This window comes from Pygoscelis adeliae, unplaced genomic scaffold (assembly GCF_000699105.1).
Source record: "Pygoscelis adeliae isolate BGI_AS28 unplaced genomic scaffold, ASM69910v1 Scaffold38, whole genome shotgun sequence".
In the NCBI taxonomy this organism is placed as follows: domain Eukaryota; kingdom Metazoa; phylum Chordata; class Aves; order Sphenisciformes; family Spheniscidae; genus Pygoscelis; species Pygoscelis adeliae.
In genome coordinates this window covers 18,322,823-18,350,181 of record NW_008825614.1, presented here as the reverse complement: position 1 = coordinate 18,350,181, position 27,359 = coordinate 18,322,823, and the positions used below count along the sequence as shown (strand labels likewise).

At 44.9% G+C, this 27,359-nt stretch overlaps 1 protein-coding gene across 1 annotated transcript in view; it reads right to left on the bottom strand.

The window, feature by feature from the left end:
• Positions 1-1,723: 1,723 nt before the first annotated feature.
• The window catches only part of BTBD11 (BTB (POZ) domain containing 11), an 86,632-nt gene continuing 60,996 nt past the window's right edge, over positions 1,724-27,359 (bottom strand). Inside the window, exons 10-17 of the mRNA XM_009333069.1 lie at positions 27,102-27,322; positions 25,643-25,821; positions 13,560-13,665; positions 12,647-12,749; positions 10,824-10,905; positions 9,745-9,813; positions 6,530-6,643; positions 1,724-2,682 (exon numbers count right to left, since the gene is read on the bottom strand). Coding sequence (XP_009331344.1) covers positions 2,473-2,682; positions 6,530-6,643; positions 9,745-9,813; positions 10,824-10,905; positions 12,647-12,749; positions 13,560-13,665; positions 25,643-25,821; positions 27,102-27,322 — 1,084 coding nt within the window. The 3' untranslated portion in view covers positions 1,724-2,472. The remainder of the gene's footprint in view (positions 2,683-6,529; positions 6,644-9,744; positions 9,814-10,823; positions 10,906-12,646; positions 12,750-13,559; positions 13,666-25,642; positions 25,822-27,101; positions 27,323-27,359) is intronic.

Sequence of the window (27,359 nt, the reverse complement as noted above, 5' to 3'; positions counted from 1 at the left end):
GTGCCCAAACACGGTGACCACTCAGTTCATGCACAGCCACCAAAGGACATTTTAAGCCCTTTATCTCTGAAAGAAAGCCAGTAAACGTTACCACAGATACTCTCAACTCATCAGAAGAACGACTAGCACAGAGTTATCAGTGTTTCCTTCCTAATGACTCCCAGACAGGTTCCTACAAATGCTCAAAAGCCATCACCTTCCAGGGGCAGCCTGTGCACACAGGACTCTACATCCCCTTACCAAAGCATAGTTAGTATTTGAGCTAGAAACGGGCACACCACCTGTGGCTATCATCATCGCAGTAGATGCCAGACTGCCTATCCACAGGTATACCTGTGGGCATGTTTCCAGAAAAAGCTATCTTGCCTATGGATATATGCGTATGCAACTCCTGATGACTTCGTTGGGCACTACGCATGTACCCAAGGGAAGAATTTTATTATCATGATTATTGTTTGAAAATCTTTGCTATTTTAAACCATGAAGCTGCAGGGTGAGGTCTGCTCCTATCTAGTTACCATTGGCATGGAAGGATGGGTTTCCATGGATGAGGAGGCACACCAAAAGACAACAAGCACCCCTGCGTTTGCTGTTGCATCAACCATGGTCCCACTTCTCCAAGATCACAACATTCACACAGAAGATGCTATTGCCTAAATGTTCCAGACAACATCTTGTGTGAACATCTACTATGCAGAAAAAAAAAAGTCTAATTGACTGACATGCTGTGTCTCTGCGACATTAGTGGCAGTTTAGACATTTTCGTAATTTGTTGCAGAAACTGTAGGGGCTTTAAAAGACCAAGCACACAGGATGATTTACACCTCAGAGTCATAAAACAGCTTCCTACCGTGTTGATAACTGAAGCCAAAACTGTGTTCTCTGAGCATGCCAAAAGCTATCAACATGGAAGAGCACCCGATGTAGATACTTCAACGAAAGAACAAGAGGTTAACATGCACTGTCAAAATAAAACTTCTAAAGTCTATGAACTGGGCAGTTTCTGAACGGCATGCTAGAAAATAAATATATGAATGTCACTTTGCCATGGAGAAGGCAACGTCTTTGCCTACTTCCTGCTGTGGTTTTCAGAGACAGAGCATCAGGAACGTTGTGGCACGTAGCAGATTTGTCTTGCTAACAATATGCTGCAAAATAAATGAAGCTTTGACAGTAAATCACACCCCCATCCCACCCCACCCAAACCCTGCACTGTAGATAACCTATACATTCTCAGGATACAGTGAGAAATCATTCTATAGTACATATTTAATTATAATTTAAAAAAATCTAACTCGGACACAATCTCTGGCCAGTAGCAAAGTATCGACACATTACTGAAGTAAAGATCTGTTATTATCCCTTCACTGTAACAAACAGAAATCAGCATCTTGAGAAGGGTCTCCGGGGGTATCATATCACAACCAATCGCACAAAATAAAAAAAATATGCTAATTTCACAAATGAAGTTTGACAAGAAGTAAACATTGCATTTGTCTTAGCGAAACGAAGCACGAACGTAACGTTTCACAGGTACAGTTACCATGCAAATGCATGTTGAGTTTGTCATTGTTTTTAACCCCAAATCACAAGCAGCATGTGGTTCTTCTGCCCCCCCCCCGGCCCCCCCCAACTACTGTATTAGAGATAGTCTGGGTAATGTACCTCTTTGGTGTAACCATAGCCTGTTAGGCAAGATTATACCACCCTAGGAAAGAATACAAGCAAAACTTGATCATATGTATGTTTACACAATGTACATTTTACCATTTAAAAAACAAAACATGTTACATAGATTCTCAAACACAGCTCTGTCGAAAATGAAATTTTAAGCTTAAGAAATCATTTTTAAACTACAAGGCCACCCCATTATTTTTTTATGAACAGTTTAAAAAGTTCCCACCCCTAAAAATTTGCCAGTATATTTCCTCCACTGTAACAGTCTTACCCACTCTCTAATACAGTTGATCTTTGCTCGACAGCAATAACAGTTCTTACATTTCTTAAATGCACGAGATAATGGACTCCAGGATAGATACAGTTCTTAAATGCGTAACACTGGAACAAAACTGCCTTAAATGATTAATTGGTCAATTTGGGTGTTCCCTGGCACCACCGCTCCGGCAGGGGCTTCTGCTCTTCACTGATGCAAGTTCTGGCTTTTGTTGGCATCGAGCTCCACGACCACGCGTCTGTGTTCAGAATTTGAGTACAACAGCGATTCACTGGATACTCTTGTACCCCGTTTGCTCAAAAACACGGAGGAGCTTTGTTTTCTGTATTCCCTCATCCAAACGGGGCCGCAGTCCCAGCGCAGCACCTTTGGCCAACACAGAACTATTTGGATGCGAAGTAGAATTTTTTAATATTTTGTTTTTGTAGTCGTTTAAGCAACTGCAATGGGTTTAAGCAACTGCAACAGCAGATTTAACTTGCAGGGTCTTTATTAGAGGGTTACCGTCTTCCTCAGCTTTATACTATGGAGCCCTTTGAAGAAGACAAATGAATTGACTGAATCCTTGTGGCCAACGTCCTCTGCAAGTCCTGTAGTACATTTTGACCAGACGTTTCTCCGTTCTTGTCATACAACAGCTGTTTGAAAGCTTCGTTTTCAATGAGGACCATCATATTTTTTAGAAAGTAGCCTTCACAATAGGACGATAGTTCTGTGACTCCGAGAAACTACAAGAAGTGAAATTAGAGAAAGATAACCATTCTGATAAAACCCGCTCAACAAATACAGTGCATAAGAGCTGCACACAAACAAATACACAAACTAAGCCTTTCAGACAGGCACAGTAACACTTACAGATATATATGGGGGAGGGGAAGGAGTTAATCAAACAGTATTTTACACTGATGATTCTGGTCACAATTCCATGTTATAAGGCCATGGCTGTTAAGGAAACAAACTTCAGGGCTGATGCTTTGCTCCCTTGGAAATTAGTGGGAGTTTTTACCACAGAGGTCACTAGACCCATGATTTCATGCTAGAAGTTTCACCCTGAAACTATAGGTTTGGGACAACTTACTACAGACCAAGTTTAATGAATGCCATCCTTAGCAAGGATGGGTCACATGACCTGTCATGCAAAGTTTCATGCTTCAAGGAATCTTTGGAGGAGAAATGGAGGTTTGCAGAGCATGCGGTTTGGGGCTGTCAGTGTCCCTTTACACTGAACCATGTCTGGGTAATAGGCTTGGGTACTGTAATGTAGGAGGAAACCTTAACTGTGTGAGCAAAAATGTATAAGCCAACCTTAAATGACCCATATGGGTCATTTGATGGGTGGCCTGTACTGGTCATCACCCCCTAGCTAGATCCTGTGGTCACACAAGGACTATAGCCATGATATTCCACTATAGGTGTAATTATAAGCCATACAAGTGTAGAGAGCAGTGCCCATCCTCCTGCCCAGGTAAGCTCCTGCTGGGTCCGAGCTCTGAGTAAAGCGGGAACCTTTGGCTGCGAGGTGCAGCCTGAAGGGCCATAACCGCTGGGGCATTGCGTAGCTTTGGGTCCAGACTGGAAAAACTACACAACAGTGTTGCCCACCACCACCTTAACATCACGTTTGGAACTAAGAATGGAAACTGCTAAAAAAAAAAAATAAAAATCAGAAAAAACCCAAAACAGATTAGGGCTAGGTAGGATCTGTCTTCCCAAGGAAAATGAATGAGTTTAACTTGATTTAAAACCATGCAAGTTTTCATCAAATTATGACTGCGTTATTTTGCACCTGGATGTGAGAGCATATGTGTGAATCTGTATTCTTCTCTGAAACACCATTCATCCCTATTCATTATTCCAAAATATTCAGGACGCTGATGAAATAATGTACTTTTCTTTTTCAGATTTGTTCTGAGGCCCAGACTGCAATCTGTGCAAAGTGCTATAGTTTTAGGCATGTATTTGAAACTCCAAATTATTTTGTTGGGAGTTTGGAAACATTCATGTAAAACACAACTGGTATCTAGTGGTAACTAATCAATCACCATTATAAATCCAATTTGCCCAGTTACTTAATTTCTTTCTGGAAGAAAAGAACAGTGACAAAGGCTTTGGCAAATGAAACCCTTAAAGTGATACTAATCAAATGACTGCCTTTGTAGATGTTGCAATTTTAAGAATGGAAAGCCCATAGGGATGCCACAGATGATTTTAATACACTCAATTCAGCTTTTAAATTGTAAATGTGACTAAATCCATATTGTTTCACCTTCCTACCAGTACTTCACCTCTTTGACACAGGGTCTCAATCTCTTGTTCCTATAGCTCCTTTCACACAGCTCACCACCCTGCTAAACGTTGTTCTACAGCCGAGGCCCCCACCACAGATAGCTTTCAAAATCTGTGCTCACTTCATGCCATGCTTCCACCAAATCATATCTCTCTCTCAATCATGATGACAAAGACTGTGCTCCGTGTGTCTCTGGGCCAACCTGCTTGCACGTCCCCATCTGGAAAAGCAGGTCTCAGCATCGCCTGAGTTCCTGCAGGTGCAGCTGAACTTGCAAAGTAGCAAGGACTAGAAATGGTACCTACAACAGGAGCAAGTTACTCAAAACCTACTCCTGGCTGACGTGGTCGTTCCTGGCTTCAGTGCCTGCTCACCTTATTCCCATCCTGACTGCGGTCTAATATGAGCTCCTTCCACACTTCAAAGAGCAACATGGAAAGGCAGACGGTTGGCTGGCAAGCTGTGCTCAAACTGCCTACGAGCTCCCCTGGCTCATCAGGACCACCTGGCCTCTTCAGCCACATACCATTATCTCATATTCACATAACAAACAAATGAAGCTACTGCGTGACGGTAACACTCTGGGCAGAACGATCTGTGGTCAGGTTAATGACCTGCACATCACAGACACCAGGAGCAAAAAGATGGAGTGTCTTCTCTGCTCTGCAGACAGTATCTGCAGAGAGGTATCTGAACCAGCTTTAAATGCTGTAGTTCAGGTCCTGGAAACCTTCTAGTTACAGCAGTATGAAACTTAGCCTTGGCTATTTACTGGAAGCAGGGTAAATTAGCCCATGCAGAGCTCTAGCGTGATGTGTCTTAACTAATTCCAGAAGTCAAGATTTCATTCACAGCTAGCTTGGCTATCTCTGCAATGCACTACCCACATCAGTGCAAACATGACCCTGGCTGTTAAAAGCCTCTCAAGTGCACCGTTTCCACTGACTCCACTGGGAGATGCAGGCACAGAAAACTTGCAGGCTGGGGCACTTGCAGGCAAACAAGGAGCTGGATTTAGCCGCTGGGTTTGTTCAGTCCCAGCATCAGCAGTGTACAAGTTCCTCAGACAGGTCTAAAGCTCGGTGTAAGAACGTTCTTCAATCAGGATGCAGATAACAGCCACATTTCACAATTCAAGGAAAACGTGATTTTAAAACAAAATTATTCATTTTACTTTAAGTACTGGTAATACAAACCAAGAAGTTCCCACACGAGCTAGAAGATAAATCAAATATTTTTCAAAAGATTCCTGCACTGCTGATTTTTTTTCCTATTACAATAAGTAGACCTGCAGATGTACCTCATTTCTTATTCATTTTATAGGTGGAGCTTTACGCTATTTCAAACACTGATTGCGCGTTATCTGTACATCAAGACCTAACATTACTACTCTCTGTAGGAAATACCTGATGATGGGAATGGAGGTCAGATCTGCAGGGGTTTGGAGCAATCTGCAGGATTACTCTGTTCAATCAAACCTCCATGTCACGCTGCACCGTTTTATCTTTCGCATAGACAATGTAAGTTATAGAAAAAAAATCATCTAAGGAATGCTTTAAAAATATTTCATTGCAACTACTTGTGTATCATTTCCATCTTCCAAGTGAAGGTCTAACTACTAAGCACACAAGAGGAGGAGAAAAACTGAAACTAATCAATGCGGCAACCACCTCCATCAATGAGCGAAAATAGGTTTTCTGGGTCAAAAAGTGCCATGCTTTTATGCCTAATGACTTAGGCCCCATCACAAGCTAAGTAAATAATTTGATTCCAATAAGAAGCTGTGAATCTCTCCTCTCCAAGACATAAAATTCTCATTATCATCCTTGCACGGCTCGGAGATGTTGCACTTTGACAATGTGGCATTTTTATATATTGACAAGCTGTCACCAGCATTGATTATATCACCCCAGTGGGCTTCAGGCAGGAAGAAACAGGAAATTTTAAAGGGAAAATGCAGCTTGGAAGGTGAAAGAGAGGTGTCTTATTCAGTTAGGTGATTCCTGTTGAGTAACTCATCAGTTTGGGTTGGAATGATAACGGATAGGTCTGCCACGCAGTGGTACACTCAAATTGAGTTTGAAGCACTTAGAGAAGGGGGTGAGCAGTTGCCACAGGTGCTCTTACACTACATGATTTAGGACTGTCACTATACTAGGTACCTATTAGCCACTCAGTCCCAATAAATAACAAATCTTAAATAAATAACAAACTATCACTACTTATAAAACTGACCTATGAGTATGACGACAGACACATAACATGCAATCATATGCGGTTATTTTTACCTTGGCATGATTATAAATATCCACGCAGTTTTCTGTATTAATGCTTTTTGCGCAAATGATCTCACAGTGTCGTTGTAAAGCTTCAAGCTGGAAAAATTTAGCAGCAGAGAGAAGCTAAAAAAAAAAAAAAAGGCAAGGAAAAAAATAGTCAAAACTGCTGAGTGATACAGAATCAGAGCTTGCTTCTTCACTGTTTCATGATATTTTTTTCTCTGCCCCGGCTTCAGTTAGCATGAAAGTACTGACAAACAGTCAGAATGAGAAGGCTGCTTGGTTGCTTCAACCCTTTGCAGTCCCCTGTAGGTCAACACTGTGGGAAGCTGTACATGGAGAGACCACCACAGGCTGCTCAGGTCCACGTGCTGACTTTGGGATGGGGGGGGCGGTGAGAGAGAAAAAGGAAATGGCAGCTTGGAAGACTTTGGTCACTTTGCAAACATGACTCTGCAAGGAGGGATCTGCAATTACATTCCAGGAAAAAAAGGGTCCGGTTCAACTGTTCCCCAAGCTCTGGCTGAAACAGAGCACTTGGGCTGGATGTGGGGATGTCAGCAGAAGGGCCAGGACCAAGAGTATGGAGGAATTCAAACCAGATGATGATAATCACCCTGGGCAGTCTTAAAAACCTAGAGAGGCAATAAACCTCAAATCTGTCTCCTCAGCAGGCTCAAAGAAATGGAGTCAGATCTCCATATGCTCCTAGCTTTAGTTTGCGAGCAGCAGTAAGGTCACGTCTAGGCCACAGGCACTGAAACACTGTCTGGCCCCACCTTACTCCAAGGAGTGGGTGGCTGCACAGCGGGATAGGATGCAAAGGTGGGAACCAGCTTGGTGCGAGGCACTGCCCAGTAACACTCATGTTAGCGTCACGTGTCTGTAGTGCTGCACTACCATGGCTCTCGTGCCATCAGGACTCAAGCTGACCTCCCTCTTTGGCCCTGCATCCGCCCTATGGATATACTACCTGGACTGGCACTGCCTTGGGATCTCTGCATGCCACTGTATGCTGTGGGCATGACCTGAAGCCTATAGGGTGAAAATGGCTTAAATTTTGAGTTCTCCAACTGATTTCAGTAGTGCTAGGATTTCCTCTATTGCCCTCTTTCTGTCCTTTTACAGCTGGGAAAAGGAATTTCATTTTCTGTCTTTCCATGGGTAGGTCATCGCCTCTGGCTCTCTGCTCTGGTTTAGGAAGCAGGTTGGGGTTCTCCATTGCTCGACACCTTGCTCTAACTCAGCCAGGTCTCTTAGGCCAAGCTGTTCAGGTGTTCGGACATTTATACAGCCCTTATCATCTAGGACTGCACGACAAAAAGCTATCCTGTGAATCCCAAAAGGGCTCTCATGCCGCTAGGTAGGAGTGCTGGGGAACAAAACCTTGAAACTTCCATGACATTATTCTGACTTCTCCTATGCAGTCCGCTCAAGCTCTGCTTTAATCCTATAAATAAATCCAAGTGCTGGAAATCTGCAGTGCTGATGTGATAGCAGCCAGCTGGCCCCAATTATGAATTGCAGCAAAGACTTCTGTGGAGTATTTCTGGTGCTTCTTGTTATCATATTTGTAATAAGGAAAGTTGCTAAATGCAGTTTTGAAAGATAAAGCCAAATCCTATTCCAGCTGCCGCTGTGGCTCAGGCAGTCACGTGCTGGTTTGTAATTACTTTAAACTGTGAGCAACCGTGGCCAGATCTGTTATCAACAGATCAATCAATCAGTCGTACATTCTTGAGTCACAGAAGTTTTGAGATGTCACAAAAGTAGAGCAAGCAGACAGCTGAACTGCAGCATAAGCTTTTTAACAGCCTAGGTGATAACACACGCATGTCTATAAAGCGCCTGCACTGCCTAGTCTGAGACTCCTTGTTTCAGAAAGGGTTAGAAATTCAGGAGCTTCTTTCAAAACTACGAGTGAAATAGAGAATCAGTCACCTTATAGGTGGCTATGCTTAGTTAAAAATCCACCGCCTGCATCGGAGAGGGATAATTTCAGTCCTGACTAATGCCATCCTCTGGCTGCCAGCAGGGTTGGTACAGTTGTCCCTGTACCCATCAGAATTGATTCACCCTGGCCACTCTATACCCCAAAGAAGAGTTGCTCCCAGTTTCTGGTTAGCAGTACTCTGGTAAAAGCCAAGCCTCGCATGGAGACTAGCTAATGTAGGCAACAGTAAAACATCATAGTGGCCGACTCTAATCTGCACACTGATGATTACCAGCTATTTAAGTAGCTGTGGTTTTAGTATTTACTGTCCTGTATTCTTTCTGGCTGCCATATTTTGGTGATTGTCAACAGGAAAACTCCCTGAATGACTATCAAGAATTTGCTCAAATATGTCTTAGTTCTATATAGTTGGAGTCGTTAGGCTGATCATAGCTGGCAATGACAGCACACCATATTTGGAAGAGGATGACTTAACATCCATACAGGTTGTGGATGTGCGGCGACACTGAAGGCTCAGTCAGCTCCAGTTGGCTTGGTTTGGCTTTCGCAAATGAGCACGATGGCACTGGATGTTTTACATCCAGTGAGAAAGGGGCAAAGAAGTCTCTGTATCTCAGGGAGCAGCTTAAGGTTTTATTCAGAAAATTTGACAGTCACATGCTTGAGATGGAACTGAACTGTGACTCCAGTGGGATTTCTCCCATGGTTAAAGCCAGGTACACGCCCAAGAATTCTCTCGAGTGAGGAACCAAACTGGATGCTTTTACGCTGCTGAGATAGGTCTGGACATGCAAGCCTGAGCTAATGAACCGAAAGTAAGAGTGTGACAGAGAGAAGCTGACCAGCCCAGCTGGAGCAGACCACCTCACCTATCAGGCTGAGAGAGAGAGAGGATGGTATACTATGCTGTCGGGAGTTGCTTCCAGATTTTGGTAACACCAGCTTTGCGTTTCCTTGAAAGAGCCTCTCAAAGCATCTAAGTAGGTATTTTTATTTCAGATACTTTTTTTGCTTGATGCTCATAGTTTTTCTACACTTTCTTCTCTGACAGTCAACTTCACACTGGCAAAAGTTACCATAACGGGCAACCGGCAGAGGAGGAGACTGAGTGTCTTCCGCAGGACTGCGGACAGCCTGGCCACTCTGGGTGAGGCACTGCTGGCTCTTACAGGAGTGCTCACGTCTTGCCCAATGGCCACGTGCCCTTGGGTGAACGGCACACAGTTCACTTAGCATTGCTCCCACTGCAATTAAGATAAATGTCTCTTACCTCCATAATTTCATTATTTTTAATCAGGAGTGACTCTGCACCTCCATAATAAAGATACTGCATAACCAGCTGTAATAAAACAAAGGGAGTGTTTATAAAAAGCAATCCAAGACATCGGGGAACAGGGAGTGATGTAAAGATTGCAGGCAATACCCGAGGCTCTCCAACACCACCAAGGATTTGTAGATTAAACTGGCCCAAACCTCCTGATTTCAAGATATATTTGGTTACTCTCTCTCTCTGCACAGTTCAATGTTTCCTTCTCACAGGCAGTCTAACGTCTCAACCCTCACCAGCCACACTGTCCGGACTTTCTGGTGAGCTCCAAACAGTTTGCAGGAAGCCGATTAATTAATTCTGAATTTTCAATGTATTTCCCAGTATGTTAAGTACATCATTGATTCAGGAAAATATAGCATATATAATGGTTATTCCCTTATTCCTTCCCTGGCAATGGCAGCCCCACGGTCACCCAGCTGTGTGTGGGCATGCATGGATGATGAGAAAGAGCGAGGGAGGCTTTGCACTGTAATATGAGCCAGCTAAGATCCCTCCGCAGTGGGCTTCCAGCAAGCCTGAAGTTATCGTAGGCAGCTGGGAATTATCTGCAGCGGTAACAGTTGATACATGGAACAGTCTGAGCTCTGACTCAAATAAAGGGAAGCATATACATGTATATGCTACAGATAGAGAAAGCAAGCTCTCTATTTTCACGGCAAAAACATCGACTGAACAATACTGCTAAGGAAGGGAATGAACTGTGTCTCTTCCAAGCCTGTCCATTACATACAGAAAGAGCCAACAAGAGAAAAAAGAATCAAGTGCTTTGCCTTGACATGCACTGCTTTGTCTGCATGCCCTGTATAAGTGAAATGCATGCTATTGTATCTGGTCGGGCATGACATCTGCAATCAATAGCACTCTGCAGCTTAGTGTATGAACGGAGATGAAGCCTGTGCTCATGAGACCACTACTCTGAGCTACGTGTTTATCAAATACATACATACTAATTTGGACAGGGCATGTACGATGTTCCTATTACATGTTCCATTCAAATTCAATGTGAGAACTGACTTTACCTGAAAGATGGGGTACTTCACATAGTTGATCTCAATACAAGTACTATCAGATGAGGGCTTGCTAGACAGCAATGCTTTAAACCTAAATAAAAAGGAGCAAGATTGAAATACCAGCCCAATTATCTCTGTGAAAAAGTACAGCAAAGTGGAAGGACAGCATCAGCTCTTGCAAAAACAGTACACTGAAATGAATGGACTTGTCACCGAAAAGCATCAAGATTTAGACACTGACATAAAATAAAGTTCAAACCAAAAGGAAGAAGCCTCTCTTTTAGGAGATTTCGATTTGAAATTTTGGAAGAATACATCTAATATCACAATAGAATAAAATGTACATAGGAAATCCAGATACTGTAATGATGCATATTACAAAACCAAAATAATGTTTTTCTTTTTTTTTTTTTTTCCCCCTTGGAGGCAACATGGTCTTTTAGGAAGACTTGCAACATTTAAAAACTGCACACCTTGTTTTTTGAAGGAGATAATTTTGGCCTATGTCCATTATGCTGGTTTAAAAATCATGTTTTGGAACAAAACATTAAAACAACTACACTAAGACTAATGCTTCTACGCAGGCTCAATACAATCATGTAAGAAGAGGCAGGAGAGAAAACTGGATAGGTTGCTGTTCTCTGATTATCAAAACCTCAGATTCAGACACAAGTTTCCAGAAAAAAACCACACTGTAAGTGAATAATTGCAGATTTATGTGAGACGTACAAATGTAGCAATCCATTTCTTAAAACTAGATATTCCCATTTGATCGGAAGGTGAAAATGGGAAATGCGCTTTCAGAAACATCTGCCCTTGTACTTCCTCTTTTTGATATTTCATCTGCCCTTCTAGCGGTAGTGCAAAGCTTGGCTTATCTATCAAGACCAGCATTTGCTGGACGGTAACCTTTTCCATATCACGGCTGCATCTTGCTAATTAAAATAGGGATAACGATTGATTTGCTTTTACTAGTATCAAACTCTACTGTGAACACAATTAAGTAGGTTTAAAGCTGGAGTTTGGAACATGTTTGTACCTCTACCAAAATACCCATTCCTTAATTGAAGGCAGGGTCAGACACTACAGTTGCTTCATGCAAATCTCTCTACTCTGTGCTGTGGGTTGGCAGCATGTCTAGCATCAATTCCCACATTGCTCAAACTGCCCCAACTCAGTGGCTTGTCCTTGCTGCATCTTGAAATAAGCCCTTATGGAGGGCCAGCTAAATTGTTTAAAAGCACACCTTTAATTATAAAGCTGTGTACAAATAAGGTTTGTGAGCAACTTTAAGGTTGGGTTGAGCTGAGTAACCCACATCCAGCCTTCTGAGCACAGGGAACCGACTATAAATACTGCCTTTGGATACAGTATGATACGTTTTGTAGTTATTTAATTTTATTTAAAAAATGTCAAATGCTGTCAATGAATTGTGTGATAGTAGTTTGTCTTTCCTGGAGACTGCCTACACTGATGCAAGGCAGGATTTAGCCACTCACAGGATAAATGATTATTAAGAATCAAAATATTAAGACTCCTCTATGATTAAGATGAGGAGCTCCATGCAAATGTGCCTCAGTGGAATGAAGTCAGACGCATGGCCAGAAGCATAGATCATTTACTGGGTGGGAATCTAGTCATGGGAGCACTTGTTAAACATCTTGCAGATCAACCAGAAACAAGCTGTTGAGATGTTCTGCTTAGGAAAAACTAAGCTTGGGCCATTAGCCCTCAAAGAATCTTAACAGCAGAGAAGAAAAAAAAAGAAAAAAGAAAAACCACAAAATCAAATTCTGTTTTTGTTAAAAACCAGAAATGTCTCTATATTTTACCTTGGTGATGCAGTAAATAGCAACACTCTGTGTGCATAAAACGGTCTTCCTTCCACCAGAAATGTAACATCTGACATCTCTTTGTTGTTAAGAAAATGGGGATCTAGAATCACAAAAAGAAGGGAAAAAAAAAAAGCCAATAACTTTAGTTTGGAAGAGGTCATGAACGTACAGAATTTTTTCCTGTTTTGACAAAAGAAGAGAATAGCGTAAAAGGATATTGTTTTTAATGAGTAAAGCTCATAAAGCTATTTTGGGCAGCCTGAGACAGAAGCCCCCCAGACAGCCACGTGGAGTTCAGACAAAGGGAATTCAAAGCTTTGAAGTCGTGAGGACCTTTGCTGAGACGACAACCAGCCGTCCCCGCCGTGTGGAGCCGGCACAGCCTCCCAGCTCTGCTACCCAAAGCAAAGTGCAGCTGAACGGATGCTGGAGGGCCCTGCGCTCATTTATACCCTGCAACGCCCTTCTCCCTGTGTGGGGAAGTCTTCGTGCCAAGGGGAAGAAGGTCCTGGAAAATCGCTCGGGTCTTCTCTCAGTCACATTAAAACAACCTGGGCTCTGCCAGCAGGGCTGGGAGGGCTGTGCCGCCGCGGCATCACCCACAGCCAGCCATGGCGGTTTGAGATGCGGACAGACGTTTGGCTCCGGGCCCCAGGCTCGGATCCCAGCCTAATTAGCAACACAGACAAATCTTTGCAGATTTACGGTCCCACTCTAATGCACCTGATGACCCTCCTGATTTCAGTGGGAGTTTCAGGTCAGGCTAAGTTTGTGGCCCTTCCTTTTTTTAGTTCTGCCTTTCAAATTCAGGTTTTTCTCTGACTCATGCCCCGCCAAGCACCCAGCCAGCAACGCAGACTTCCCACAGCTCTCCTTGGAGAGCCAACGAGTATCTTCAAGTCATGCTTACCTAGGCGAGAGGTCTGCTTGCGCTTAATTTCAACGAGTTTTGGAATAGGGTAGGGTCCATAGCAATGGGTGAAAATGACAGAGAGCTGCTGGCTGATCACTTCATTCTAAGCAAAAGAAAACAAATATATGCAATGTAAGCTTAGTGTGCAAGGTAAGATCAGAATGCAAAGGAGATGTTACGTTGTTCTCAGAGAGTTGCCTATTTTGAAGCTGCAGAATGTGATTGCTGAAGCGTTATTAAAAATCAGAGCTCAGGATTATCAGTATTTGTTAGAAACTGCAATTCTCATTTACTTGATTGCTGTGTCTCCTGTAGGAAGCAGTTAAAATGAAAAGTCCTCTCCTTGGACCAGAGGTCTTTTTTTCCTAACAAACTCCATAGCCCCTGTCCCCTCCGTTGAAACAAAGCTCCTTTACAATAGCGATTTCATTTCATTTGCAGACTTACTGTGCTGGAAAATGACTTTTTGTCACTTTTTAGAAAATGGTCATCGGTCACGTTTTAGAAAACCAGAGCTACAAACAGACATAGCTGCACAGCCTGCATGCGCTTCTAAGTGCAACAGTCTCACAAACAGACCCTCCCTTACAGGGTGACTGAAGCATCACAGTCTGCCACTGAATCTCCTCATTCAATCCCAAATGCTTCATTAATGTGCTCTGACACTGCTCGCACTGGCCTGGGCACCACTGTCCTGAAGAAGCCACCAGACCTTCACAGAACCAGGTCTGGTCCCTGGCCTTACCCATTTCTGCCCAGACCCTGGGGGCAGGGCGCCCGCAGGACGCTTTCCTAAGCGACTTGAGTATTCGTACGCCTAAGCTGCAAGGATAGTGAAATGGATTTAGTGCGTAACTACCTAAGTAACAGCTGAAAGCAGGATTTAAAAGCTTTAGCAAATTTTATCCCACACTTTGCTGATAACCAGAGCAGGTCTAGCCAAGTTCAATGGTGCCACATGGCCCATTCACGATGACGTCTTTTAACTATCCTGTTGGTTGGCAATTCCCTTCCACACCAGGAAACTGTGAAAAGATGAGGCACTTTGATATGAGAGGGTCCAAGGCCAAGGAAATAAGCAGGTGAGGGGCAAAAAAAAAAAATTTAATATAAAAATTTGAGAAGCATAGATGTTATACTAAAAATATCTCCAGGCTTACAGAGCAGAAATGGAAGCTTTCCTTTCTCCGAGCACATTTCAGCTCAGTTCTAACAGCGGTGCTCCTTAAATCCCACAAGGGACGAGGAGGAGTGGCAGAGATCCTGTAATGACTCCCTTACTGCATCTAATCAAATGGGGTGGGAAAGGGTAGAGCTGAGCCCTCACAGGCACACGCTGATGTCAAAGGAAATTACACGCGCTCACCCGCAGGCAGGAGTTGGCTCCTATTACTACGTCAGATGTAGCCCTCAAAGAAATGCTAAGATAAGAGAAATACTGATACTAAGAGACACCATTTAGCACGGCGCAAGGACCATCCCTTGGAGAGGGGCTCACTGCTGTGGCTCTGAGACAAGGAGGATGTCTCGCACCGGGAGCATCTCTCTGTTCAGCATCTTCCAGTCGGAGCTCTGCAAAGCGCTTCACAAAGGGAGTGAATCACAGGGCGAAGAGAAAAGGAAGATTTAAGGCCAGATTTAAAGAAGGAAGTGACTCAGCCGCCAGGAGGGCTGGCGGGGAGAGCTCTAGACAGACGGGGCAGAAAGAGCAATTGCTTCTCTGCTCGGAAGGGCTGTGCCGAAGCGCTGCGGCCAACTGAGTCAGCCAGGGAGGAGCATGTCCTGGGGGATGCTGATTACCAGCAGGGCAGCTCCCAGTTGGATGTAGCAGATGCTAAGAAGTCAGCAAATACAATGGAGGATGAGGATAATTCCGCGGTTCAGAGCAGAGGGAAGCTTCTGGAGAGGAGAGGCGTAATTGGAAGAGCAACGCTCACCTTTACCCACAGTGAATAAAAGCAGAGTAACTGCACTAAAGAGGATAGCTACTGGCAGCTCCCTCCTGAATCTGCTGGGGTGCACAGGTCCTGTCTGTCGCTGTGGTTTTAGTGGGTCCATGAACTCACCAGTCCCAGCCACAGCTGTGCCTGGGCAATAGCTTTGTAAAAACACACATACACATCAATAAAGACAACGCATCTCCTCCTTCCAGAGGTGCCCATGGGAATGCTCCAATGGAAAGTCTGGGTATCGACCTTCCAGCGCCTCGTTAGGAGCCAGAGATTTCATTCACCGGTCCAAGCCACAGCACCGCGTACCAGGACATCCAGGTGCACCGAGACCAGGGAAGAATGGGCCAACCCCAGTCACGCAGGTGCGAGAAGTGGATCCCTGCTCATAACTCCAACCAGCAAGATGAATGGGTCATGTACATGGACAACCCCATGGGAGCCTGCCTACACAGGCGAGGTGCTGCCAGCTCCCTGGGTCACCAACGGGGCACGAACCCTGTGGTGTGCAGATACAAGCCCATTATAAAGCCACCTTGCCACTGACTGCCCACAAGCCTGTGGAAAACCTGGTGTAAACTAAGCGCTAATTAGCTCAAGGTGTGATATGTTCACATGAGAGATGCTTAAAAAGCCCAAGACACAGAACAGAGATGGGACAAATAGAAAAGGGACCTTAGGATCGGTGCATCAAAGAAAGCAGGGCCATCAAACGGACAGTAGCTTGATGCACTGCAGAGCTTCAGAGCTCCAGTGCAGGACACTGCTCTCATTTGGCAGAGAGGAGGTTGGAGACCTTTGGCTTCTGTCGATAACATTAAATACTTACAAAGCATTCCACCGGAAGACCAAAAAATCTGCTCAGCTAGAAAGCTGAAGCATGTGCTCGTTTAGAGACATCGCTACCAAACAGCAGCAGGTTTTCTCCCCGAGACACAGGGAGGCGAGCGGTGAGCTATTACAGCAGAGCAAGCTCGCTTCCCACACCACCCTGCACACAGCCAAACTCACAGGGCTGTGGTGCTGAATCTGCTCCCCGCAGAGCCTCTGCTGGCTTTCCCAATAAACCAGGCAGAAAGAGGCAGCAAAGAGGAGAGAGAAAAGGGATGCTTTTGTCTGCTACTGGATAGCTGGGGAAAAAACTGGCTTTTTTAAGCCAAATTCTCCTCTTGGAGCAGGCTGAACTGGGCTGCCTGTGAAGTAACTGGAAACAACTGCAAGAGTCCACAACCTGGGGCACCAGCATGGCTCTGTCAGAGAGGAGGACATGTCCAGCCTATTCAACCTTCCCCCTTGCACAGTGCCCACGCCAGGAAGCTCAGAAGCCACCCTGGTTACCACATCCATCCCATTTAAAGGACCAAGCTGGATAATTCTTCCCCATTTATCCTATCACCCTACCAGCTGACTGTGAAAGAACAGCTGTAAGAGCTCGCTGCAGCAGTTGTGGGTGGCGATATTAGCACCGGAGGAGCAAACCGAAGTTTGTTTTCTTGCTACAGTCTGATGTTGGAAAACACTGTGCCAGGATGTGCGAGGCTGAGATCTGGAGCGAGGCCAGCTTCCTTTCAGACATGGGCGTTCATTCGCAGTCAAAGGGAGCCGATGCGCATCTACTGTGGGAGGGGAAAGAAAGCTTGGCATAGGATATAATAAAAATATTTACCTAGCCATGGGGTAGTTTACAGATAGGCAAGAGGGAACAGGGAACAACAGTGAATCTTCTGAGTGAGACGGTGCTTCCAGCAGAGAGTTGGTCGGTGAGCAAGCAACTTTGCTTTGTAGATACAAGCGGTCTCCTGACTTAAAAGCATTCTTCAGCAGAGATCTGAAAGAATTCCCCACTCCTGGTGAACGCACTTGAACTGCGAGGGGAATTCATAAATTCTTTTGAAGCAAAGCTGAAGGTTTTCAAGTTGCTGGAACAGAGATGACTAGTCAATTGATCTGAAAAGAGGTGAAGACCTGGGTGAGGAGTTCAGGGGTATTTTTTCATGAATGTCAATCTGATGAAGGTCTGTGGCAGGACTCAGGAAAGGCTCCTCCAGACTTTGGCACGTACCCTGGGAGAGCTTGCTCCATTCCAGCTTACCCAGTTCAACCCAGCCTAGCCATCCTGGGATGTGGTCCTACAAGGTACTGGACACAGCTGGGAAATACATAGCCAGTTTTCTCCAGTACCTGTGGAAGATACGTGTCATCTTGGTGGCTATGCTCCAAACTCTCAAGGGGAAAACTCGGGTTGGATTCAGCAGTTAGGTTTTGCTCTTCTCTAACCACGCTTTGCTTCCGCTGTCTCTTCTTCACAGGCTCCCCCATTCCCACATCACATGTCTCCTGACTGCTCAGTTCTCCTTGCCGGCCTGTAGATATCCCACCGTCTCCGTGTGGCTGCCCTCTACAGTGGTAACAAGTTAGGCTGCTTTTCTTTGCCTCTGAAATCCCAAGCAGTACTTTGGGTTTTCCTTCTATTGATGTCACCCTCACCAGCTCTGCCCCGTTAATGCCATTGTAACCTATGTGTGCCAGGCCTTCAAATTCCTCTACCACAAAGCCCCAAAACCAACAGGTCACCACGTCAGGCAGAAAAGTAACACAGTTATTCTTCTGGGCTCGGCGTCTGCCTGTTAATACACATCTCCCCAGCAAGCAGAGAAACCATGCTGCTCAGGGAACAGGGGCGCTGGCAAAGGTATCTTTTCTCTCCCTGGTCCTGAGGATGCTGCGGGGACCCAGCTCTCTGCTAAATGCAGAGTGGCAGAAGCGCTGTTTCTGTTTTCTAGTCACCCATTTCACATGTGGTCCCCAGCAGCTATTCCAGCAGTGGCGGAGTCTCAGGATACCCCAAGCCCACTGAGGACTCATCCATGAACTTCCTTCCACGACACACTGGGATACCCTTGAATTATTCCTCTGTTTATGCTCTCCTCTTCCCAGAAAGAGCCGATAAAGAGTGAAGCAACAGAGAGGGCTTTTTGCAGACCCCCAGCCCCGAGCACTCAAACTCTATGAGACTTTCTTCACCGTCTCTCTGAACCTTTTCCATCCTTGCCTAGGTGTTTCCGCTATGGTCCTCTCGCATAACTCACTTTTGCCAGCTGCCTCAAAACTGATTAAATGCCACTTTAGAGGGTCACTCCTAGATGATTAAGCAGCATACACATAATTAATATTAGTCAACAGTTGCAAAGGTAGGGAAGCCCCAGAGGTTGGAGATACAGTTAGAGGCAGTGAACTGCGTAACAAAATGGGTTTTGTTAATGCTCAAGTCCTTCCACTGCAAATACAAACGGAAAAGAATTAATCACAGGTAAGGCACAAACGGACCCTTCAGTTAGCTTCTGGGAAAGCTGCCAAGCTTCCCTTTCAAAAGGCTCTTTATATCACAGCTGTGCATTGTATGTAAAAAGCTCAGATCCCCGGGCACAGTCTAATCCCTGGGTGAGAGCCCAGAAAAGGGCAGGTGTCACCTCCATGGCATTTATTTATTGTAAATGAAGAAACGGCTCCTGCCTCTGGCAGGGAAACATTTTAGAAGGCAGACAGAGGGTAGAAAAAAAATCAAGCCTGTGTTAGTACAAAGCTGAATCTGCGTTACAAAAACATGAGACGAGGTTAACAGTCTGTTATTAACATGCCACTCAGTACCTGGCGTTCGCATCTCACATGGAAAATGCACGACGTACATGTGTGGATAACTTGCGTCCTGGTTACTCTGAACTGTTTAGACACAGAAGTACTACAAATGACAATGGGCAACGTTACAGATCGCTGCAATTACTTGAGAACTGTGAAACCTGCCTTAAGAAATCACTGAAAGTCCCAGCCAAAAGATCAATCACTAAGCACAGGCTGGGCACTAGCTGACACACAGAAGGGCATTAGCCACTCCATGAAACCCATAAGCAGGCACTTTAGCATCCTGGAATGTCTTCAGGGTTATTTTTAGTGCAGGTTTTGGTGTGTCTGTCTCCTCTGTGGAAAGTCCACATTTTTCTTCAGTTAAAGTATTTCAGTCACCAGCCAAAATATTCCATTTTCAGGTGTTAATTTTTTCAAGAAAGGTAAAATATTATGTGGAGAACAAGCATTCTAATGAAACCCATCATTATAGTAAAACCTCAATTTTCTGTTAAAAAGCAGTTTAAACAAGGAAGTAAAATTTCACCCAGCACAGAGGAGTCTTTCCTGATCTGTCTCCAGGCAGGAGAAACACGCACAGCGCTCTCCCAAGGGAGGGCTTTCCCCTAGGAGCTGAGCATGACCCAGTGCCTGCCCGTGTGCCGTACAGGGTTCACCTCTCCCTCTAACCTAAGCCCTTCCTGCAGAACAGGGTAGTCTGGCTTCATACAGCAAAACACAGCTTCACTCAAGCCCATCTTAAATATTCATTTCAGCCCATCGTGAAGCAAGGGACAAAAAGGGGAATTTTCTAGCTCCTACATCTTCCAGTGTCACTTTCTAGGTCACGTGCAGACCTGGGGGGAAAGGTGATGTTTGCTGACCACCGTGCCTGGACTTTGTAGAACAGACGCGTGAGCCGAGTCTGTTGACATTCTCTGAGGAACATCTCCCGACATTTGTTTTAGTGGAATTAAATCCAGAAGAACCATAGCAATAAAGAAACAGGATGCCCTGTTCAGCTTCAGCTTCTGAACGTTTTGCTGCAACGGAGCAGGCAGGTGTTTCAGCCTTTCCTGCTGCTTTCTGTTTGTTGGAGACGTGAAATTTTTTTTCAGTAGTTACTGCATCTGTGATAGAGGCTACATACTGCCTTTTCTGAAAAGATATATTAAAAAAAAACCCCAAACTTTACTTTCTAAGAGTTTTTGGATTCTGAGTAGCTAAGTCACTGCTGAAAGAGTACTTCAGCTTTTAAATTATATAGGCCAGGGTTCTCAAGATACCCTCCAGCCTGAATCCTTTTGGAATCTTAAAAACTGGTTATTGTTTTGAATTGTTATTTGTTCTGAATAACTGTCAACACCAGACTGATGGCTGCTATTCAAACAGCTCAGCCTTCCAAAAGAGTCTGTGCACCCCTGCAGCTTTCTTCAGCTGCCTATAGGCAGCAACACGATTTGTAGAGTTTGTGAAACTCTGCAGGAATTTTAAATTCCGAGGAAACACCTTTGCAAAGTAGTTTCCTGCATCTTTCAACAAGCCTGGCTGCACAGTGTGATCAACACCTCACTAAGGGGCTAAATTTTAAATTAACTACCTTGTTACTGATGGAAAGGATGAAGAGAAAGCTGCAGAACGCAACTGAGGAAGGGCAATGAAGGGCCCCTCCCATGACTTTTCACGCTGGTTTTGTCTTGGACAATACACTAGCAGGAATACTCGTAGTCCTTAGCCAAGTTTTCCTGGTGTGAAGCACCTCCAGCGCCAGGCAGAGCTTCAGACAACACTTCAGCACGTGCGCTCAATGCACATGGGGACTAACACACACACTTCAGTGATGCGTGCCCACAAAGCATCCAAAGTAATGGCAAACAGCAGCTCTTCTCCCATATTACCGGGGGAAGGGAGAAAGTTGTAAGAGAGATTGTTTGGAATTAAAAGATTGTATTTTTTTTTCCTCAAAAAACTAGGCCAAGGACAATCTGATTTAAATTGCTGTACACAGAAACAGCAGTGGATGAAACTGGCTCATAACCTCGTACTACCGGCAACGGTGCTGGCTCGTCTGCATGGATGGAGCTGGGGGATTTTAATGACGATTCAAGCTCACTCTGAGCTCCTGAGTGGAAATCTAAAACCAATCTCCTCCAAAGGCCAGATGTGTTTAACTTCCAAGGTTGTGGTTTTGAGTCTCTGTTTTCAGGTTGTGGAAATGTCAAGATCAAACTGAAACAGCTCTAGGATTTCTTAGACGAGGGGACAAAGAAGCATCCTGCACATTCAGCATGTTATTCTCAAGAGAACCTCCCTGCAAAAACGGAAGAGCTGACCTGCGAGCCCCACCTCGGGCACTACAAGCCCGCAGATCTGGGTGCAGCCTCCACACAGCTCTTAAAAGTCTCTATTTGGGGGGCCCAATCTCCGAGCCGCGGCATGCCCTCAAGCACATCCACTCCTCAGGCAAATATGGTCCTCCAACATGGGGCAGGAGGGCAATCCAGCTCAGAGCCAAGCTCAGACAAAGCAAACGCCAACCTCGGCTGGAGGCAAAGGAGAGCTTCCAGTGAGAAGTTTGGGGGTTTCCCCAGGTCACGGAAGAGCACAACACAAATACCAACAGGCAGGAATTTGGCTGCATCTTCCTATCCTTCTTCTGTAACAAGATCTCCAGTGTCATCTTAGCTTTGAGGGACTCAAATCTGCTCTATGCAGCAGCTAAAGTTTAGCTCAGGGCTACTCACTCCCAGAAGTGTCTCTCCGGCTTTCATCTCACACAGCCCTGTCCAAACCACTTCTAGCAGGCTATGTTTGTGTGCTTGTCTGCCAAAGAGATTCAATCCATCCCAAAATCGCAGTGCCTTTTGTCCTCATCTGGTGGCCTAAATCCACCACCACCAAGTCATTGACAGTTTTAGTGTCAGAGCTTTCCTGGTTTGAGTTTTGCTTGCTCTTAAGAAAGTGCCTTAAAACCAAGCTCTCCATGTCCTTTCCACTGATGCTGCTTTCTCCAGAGTACCTCGTCTCTGGTCTTTGGTTTGGTAATGACCCAAGCTCACGGCATGACAGCAGGAACCGTGGGGGAGTGAGCGCAGAGCAATTCTCTGCCTGTTCTCACAGCTCTGCCTCGCCAGCATGGAAATACTGCCACTTCTCTGCTCTCCACCCAATTCTCAACAGTGCAGCTGATAAAGACAGTTAAAGGCATGAAAGGAAATGAAAGCGCTCCGTCCCACTGGAAGCCACCAGGAGCTGGGTATCGAACCTTCATTTGTGCTTTTGGAAGTCTTCCCCAGGGCTTTAGTGCAGCAGCGAACAACTGACGTGCAATGTATTCACCGTTCTCCCCTGCTTATTTCACAGCTTGAAGAGAGGCAATAAAACTAGGGACTTCAGCTCAGCCACTTTTGCCTGATTTGCCAATTTTTGTTGCTGTTCTGTGTTCCAGCATCAGGACTTCTGCAAATTTTATTTTTATTTTTCTTTCTATTGTCAGTGTCCCGGCACACAAATGGGAGCAGAGTGCCACCCTGCCACCCTGCAGGGCACCGGCATCAGTGCTGGCTGGTGGCAGAGCTCCCACATAAACCCTCACATCTGGACCCTCTAGGAATAGGCATTTTAAAAAACATCTGTAAGACAAAAGGGATTCCGTATATCTGATGGTGTTCTTGTAGGTATTGGTTATTTTTTCTTTAATCTTTTAATTTTTGTAGTATCCGGCCTTTTTGCAAGGCCTGGGAACCTGCAAGAACATTTTGTCCGACAGTGCAAAGTAGAAGGTGGGGGCAGAAGGCATGCTTCCTATTCTGAGACCTGCCCTATGTTTCTATGCGATTTTTGGGGGGGTCTCTCTGGCCAAATTACTCAAATTACAAAATGCTGCCTGGCTTATCCAGGTTGTCACAGCTTCTGAGGCCGAGACTGTTACTCCACGAGGCGCTGAAAATCTGCCTGTTTAATTACCTCAGTTTCCCTGTTAGTAAAGGGAGGGTAAGATCTTCTTCCACATCTCAACTCATTAATATTTGTAAATTGTTCTGACATTATGGGATAGTTGGAACTATTTATAGGAATGAAAAATGCCATTTCTATTAGGTGCAAGTTGCCACGCAATTAAAATATACTAAGCATCACAATATGCAGCAAATGGGACATCTTGTTTTACATCAGCCAAGAAATGCTAAGTGGCTCTGTGCTTCCTAGTTGCTTATTTTATTCTTTCTGCCCTGAAAAACTCATTAAGAAAATGTACTGGGCCAGACTGTGATGTTTAGCAAGAGTCATAATCTCTCAAGTTCCCAGCCCACAGGGGAAAGGATGTCCATGTGAGCAAATCAAACTCCTCTCCCCACAGCTCTACAAAATGCAGAACTTTACAATTTGCTGTCGAAAGAGAGGGATGTGAACCACAGTTACAGCTCTTCTGCACCTCCTAAAGGAGATTTCCATTCTGTGGGTATATATAAGGAACAGTCTTTGCTCTCAGCCCTTCCAGAGAACGGGAACAGAAGATCCTTTGAATCTCAGCTTTCCTCGGCTGCCTTCTATGGAGTGACCAGGGAGAACTTTTATTGGCTCATTCTCCTACAAATGAATTTATTTTGATTCCTTCCAAAGGGTTGCATAGAGTCTGTCCTCATTTCTGTCTGGGAGAGCTTTGTGAGAGGCCGTTTGGACAAGACTGCCGCAATAATTCATGCCATTTGCAGACAATTTGTAAACCCTTACAGTGTCCCAGAATGATTCATTATTTTTCTAAGAATATGAAGCAGTGTATGTGTGTGTGTTTGTGAATATGCATGCTCAGGAAGAGTGAAGACAGGCAGCTCCCCTAGGACCAGAGGCAGGAATAAAGATCAGCACAGATTTCTTCTTTGTCGTGTAGAGCTTTTTGTGGTATTTCAGTTGTTTCAGCCCTCCACATTTTAGGTTTTAAGTGAACGTAAAGCAGAAGGTAGCAGTCTTATTTGTTTCTGTGTCTCCTACAAAAGATTCTGGAAGACCCAGTCTACCATGTCCCAGAGGTATAATCCTATGTAAATAACTTATTGTAACAATGATCACTGGTTTTGGCTTCAGCCACCCAGGAGAAGAGCAATTAAAGCCATCCTTCATCCTAGATTACAAGGCCTAAACTTAATCTCTGTTAAGTTTTCAATACGATTAGTTTTGTATCAGCTTTCAAACCAAGCAGCACCTTGCTGGTAGTTTCCGGATGAACATACATTAACCCAAGCGAGTTCAGAACAAGGAATCTACAAATCCTAGGATTTGGAATGATTTCCTAAAAGCTATCTCAAATATTCTCCATAAATACCCATCCGATACAAACTAATCCCAAAGGGAAGGCTCGTGGGAGCAAAAGTCAGAACAATTGCCAGAACAAATGTTCAGGATTTGCTTGGGACTGTAGTCCAAGCCCTCTTTTGCAGCAGAATACAAGAAATAAATCCATGTAGGCTTTCCCTAGCTGTACTAAGTCAGCTAAACCTTTTAGTATTGAGCACGAGAACCTCTTCCCTTTTCACATTATTTAGTTTATTGCTGCAGGTGCTAAAAATTATTTGCTCCTTGCTGTTACACGTAGAGTTGGGTGAGAAATGTTACTTACTTCCCAGTTAAACAATTAGAAGACCATACCAACATGTATTTTGGTGCACGAGAAAAAGAACAGCAATCAAATCCTTTTGATGCTTTTCATCACTAAAATGATTTTCTGGTAACAGTAAAGTTGACTGGGCATTCCTTGGGAGCGACTGACTATTGGGGGACCAGTAGAGAAGAGACTGTTGGTTATAAGTTTTAAAAGGAAGTATCCAGCCTTCACTAGGTAAGACATTTTCCTCTTCTTGCCTGCCCCATGATCATCCCCTTTGCTATTATACTTGCATATCCAACGGTACCTCCCTCAAAAGGTTTTGTTAGTCTGATTTGTCTGGCTAAGAAAACGCCAGCTGAACGAATAAATCTGGGGAGGCTGCAAGTACAAACAGTCACACAGAAGATTTTAAAAATTATCCTGTTGTGTGCTTGTAGAAACCAGTCTCCCCACAAGTTTAAGAGTCCAAATCCCACATGAAGGGAGGAGAAAGTCATGTTAGAGGTTAAAGAAATCCAAAGCAAACATGAATATTAGCTTTGTTGTATGGTTCTGTAAAAGAAGCTGGGTAAAGTTACCCTTTGGGTTGGTTTGGTTATCAACATCTCTTGCTGTACTGCAGTGACCCTTTTGACTTTAATTTCACCACCATGCATCAGCTTCTGTTATCTCTCCAGCTTATTGTTAGCATCAGTATTAAGCTGGTTGAGCAGGAGATGTGATTAGCTTGTGTGTTTTTAACTCATGATTCCACAGTTAAAAAAACCTGGGATACATAATACAAATAATAATAATCTTATACAGTCTAAACAAGTTTTGGGACAGCTGTGCAAAAACAATATTGCAAGCTTTGTGTCTTATGGGATGGGAATGAGGCCAATTTCTTTAAAATGCATAATTTATCCTACCTTGCTGGCTTTCAGTATCTCAAACATCAGAGGCAAGCCTTGTGTGATGAGCTCCTCTGTGTACTCTTCTTCCTGAATGGACTTGAATTCCTTTAGCAAGCACTGGATGAGGGGTCGTCGGTGCTGCTGGAAGGACGTGCGCAAGGACTCCAGCCACGTGTGCAGTGTCCAGGGAACTCCTACGGACGGAGGACAGAGCTCATTCGCAGCTTCAGAGAAGGATGTGCCCTTCTGCTTTTTTACCTTCAGTTATGTTAAGAATTTAAGCAAAAGCTGCCAAATAACCCTAGAAATCAAATTCCTATTTATCCCCGACTGAGAAGGCTGGTGGTTATCAGGACATCCCAGACCTAATGCACAGAGGCTTTCCTCCAAATGCTGAGAGAAGAGTGTAGTCTCTCTGCTCATCTAGCTTTCAGCTTCTCTGCTGAGACTGCCAATTTGTGGTAATTGCTGTGGTGCTCTGTGATGCAAAAGCCTTTTGGAAAGTAGATTTACACTAGCTCATTTGTTTGAATGTGGCCCTGGAGAGCCATTAAATGGTAAAAAAAAATGATTTTGGTCACTACCCACCTGGATTCAAACCGGTGGCCTTCAGATTAAAACTTTCTTTAAGCACTACCCCATGTCCTCTCCTGATCATTCCTATTTTCCCTAAACAGCACTGGGCAAGTTAAGCAGATCAGCCTTTTCAAGTAGTTTGTCATGGCAGAACCACTCTCCAGGAACTTAAAGGGAACTGCTCACATGCGCTGAGCAAGAAAGCACACAGAGCTAATGTACCTCTGCAGGCACCAAGGCTGGAGGTGACCCAGTTTCTGCTCTTGCAGAATGGAGTGGGAGGAAACGCAAGCCTGGCATTTGGCTACAAAAGGTTTTTCCTTCCACTTCAGCAAATGTCCAGTGCCTGGATAGCAGCCCCGTCGCTCTCCTCTCCCTCATCGCCCAGTGCTTTGCCTGCTCAGCCCACCCGGTGAGCCACCACTCAGACCACCACATACCCTGACCCACGCAGGATGTCTCCAGGGCTGGAGCGGTGCACCAGGCAGAGGCATGCCAGGTCTCTCTCTGAACACAGATTAGCGGGGATGGTAAACACACAGTCCAGACCAATTCCCCTCCACGCTACCCAGCCACCCTCCCCACGGGCAGAAGCGATTTCCCAGCAGGCTGGTATGATGTTCAAGTCCCGCACTGGCACAGCTAGCACACCGCAGGAGTGAAGATGGCTGCTGGTGGAAACCACTCCGTCCTGCAGAAAAGTGCCAGTGGCCCCCGAGTGGGGTACACTGTAGAGCCAAAATGGGCTGGAAACCTGCCAGATGCCCCATCACCTTCTGCTTCCACAGGAGCTGAGGAACATGCAACTGTGGTCGGTTTAAGCAACAGCCCATCAAGAGAGATGCATTTCTTACAGTGGTCCCTCCCCGGAGGGAGAGGAGAGGGCGCTGGGACTGACCTATGCTCCGTATGTCAATGGTCACATCCACGTAGCCGTGCTCGGCGCTGTGGTACATGGCCTCCTTCAGGGCTTTCAGCTTGGCCTTGCTGTTGCTGCTGGAGCAGAGCGGAGCTGCAGCCGAGTCGGGTAAGTCTGTCCCCTCCGCCAGGATCTCCTCCAGCGACAGAATATCGCTCTTCTCCTTCTCCGGCTGAGCAAGCAGCTTACGAAAGACGTTCCTGTCAATCACAGCACGACAGAGAGAGGGAGAGAGGG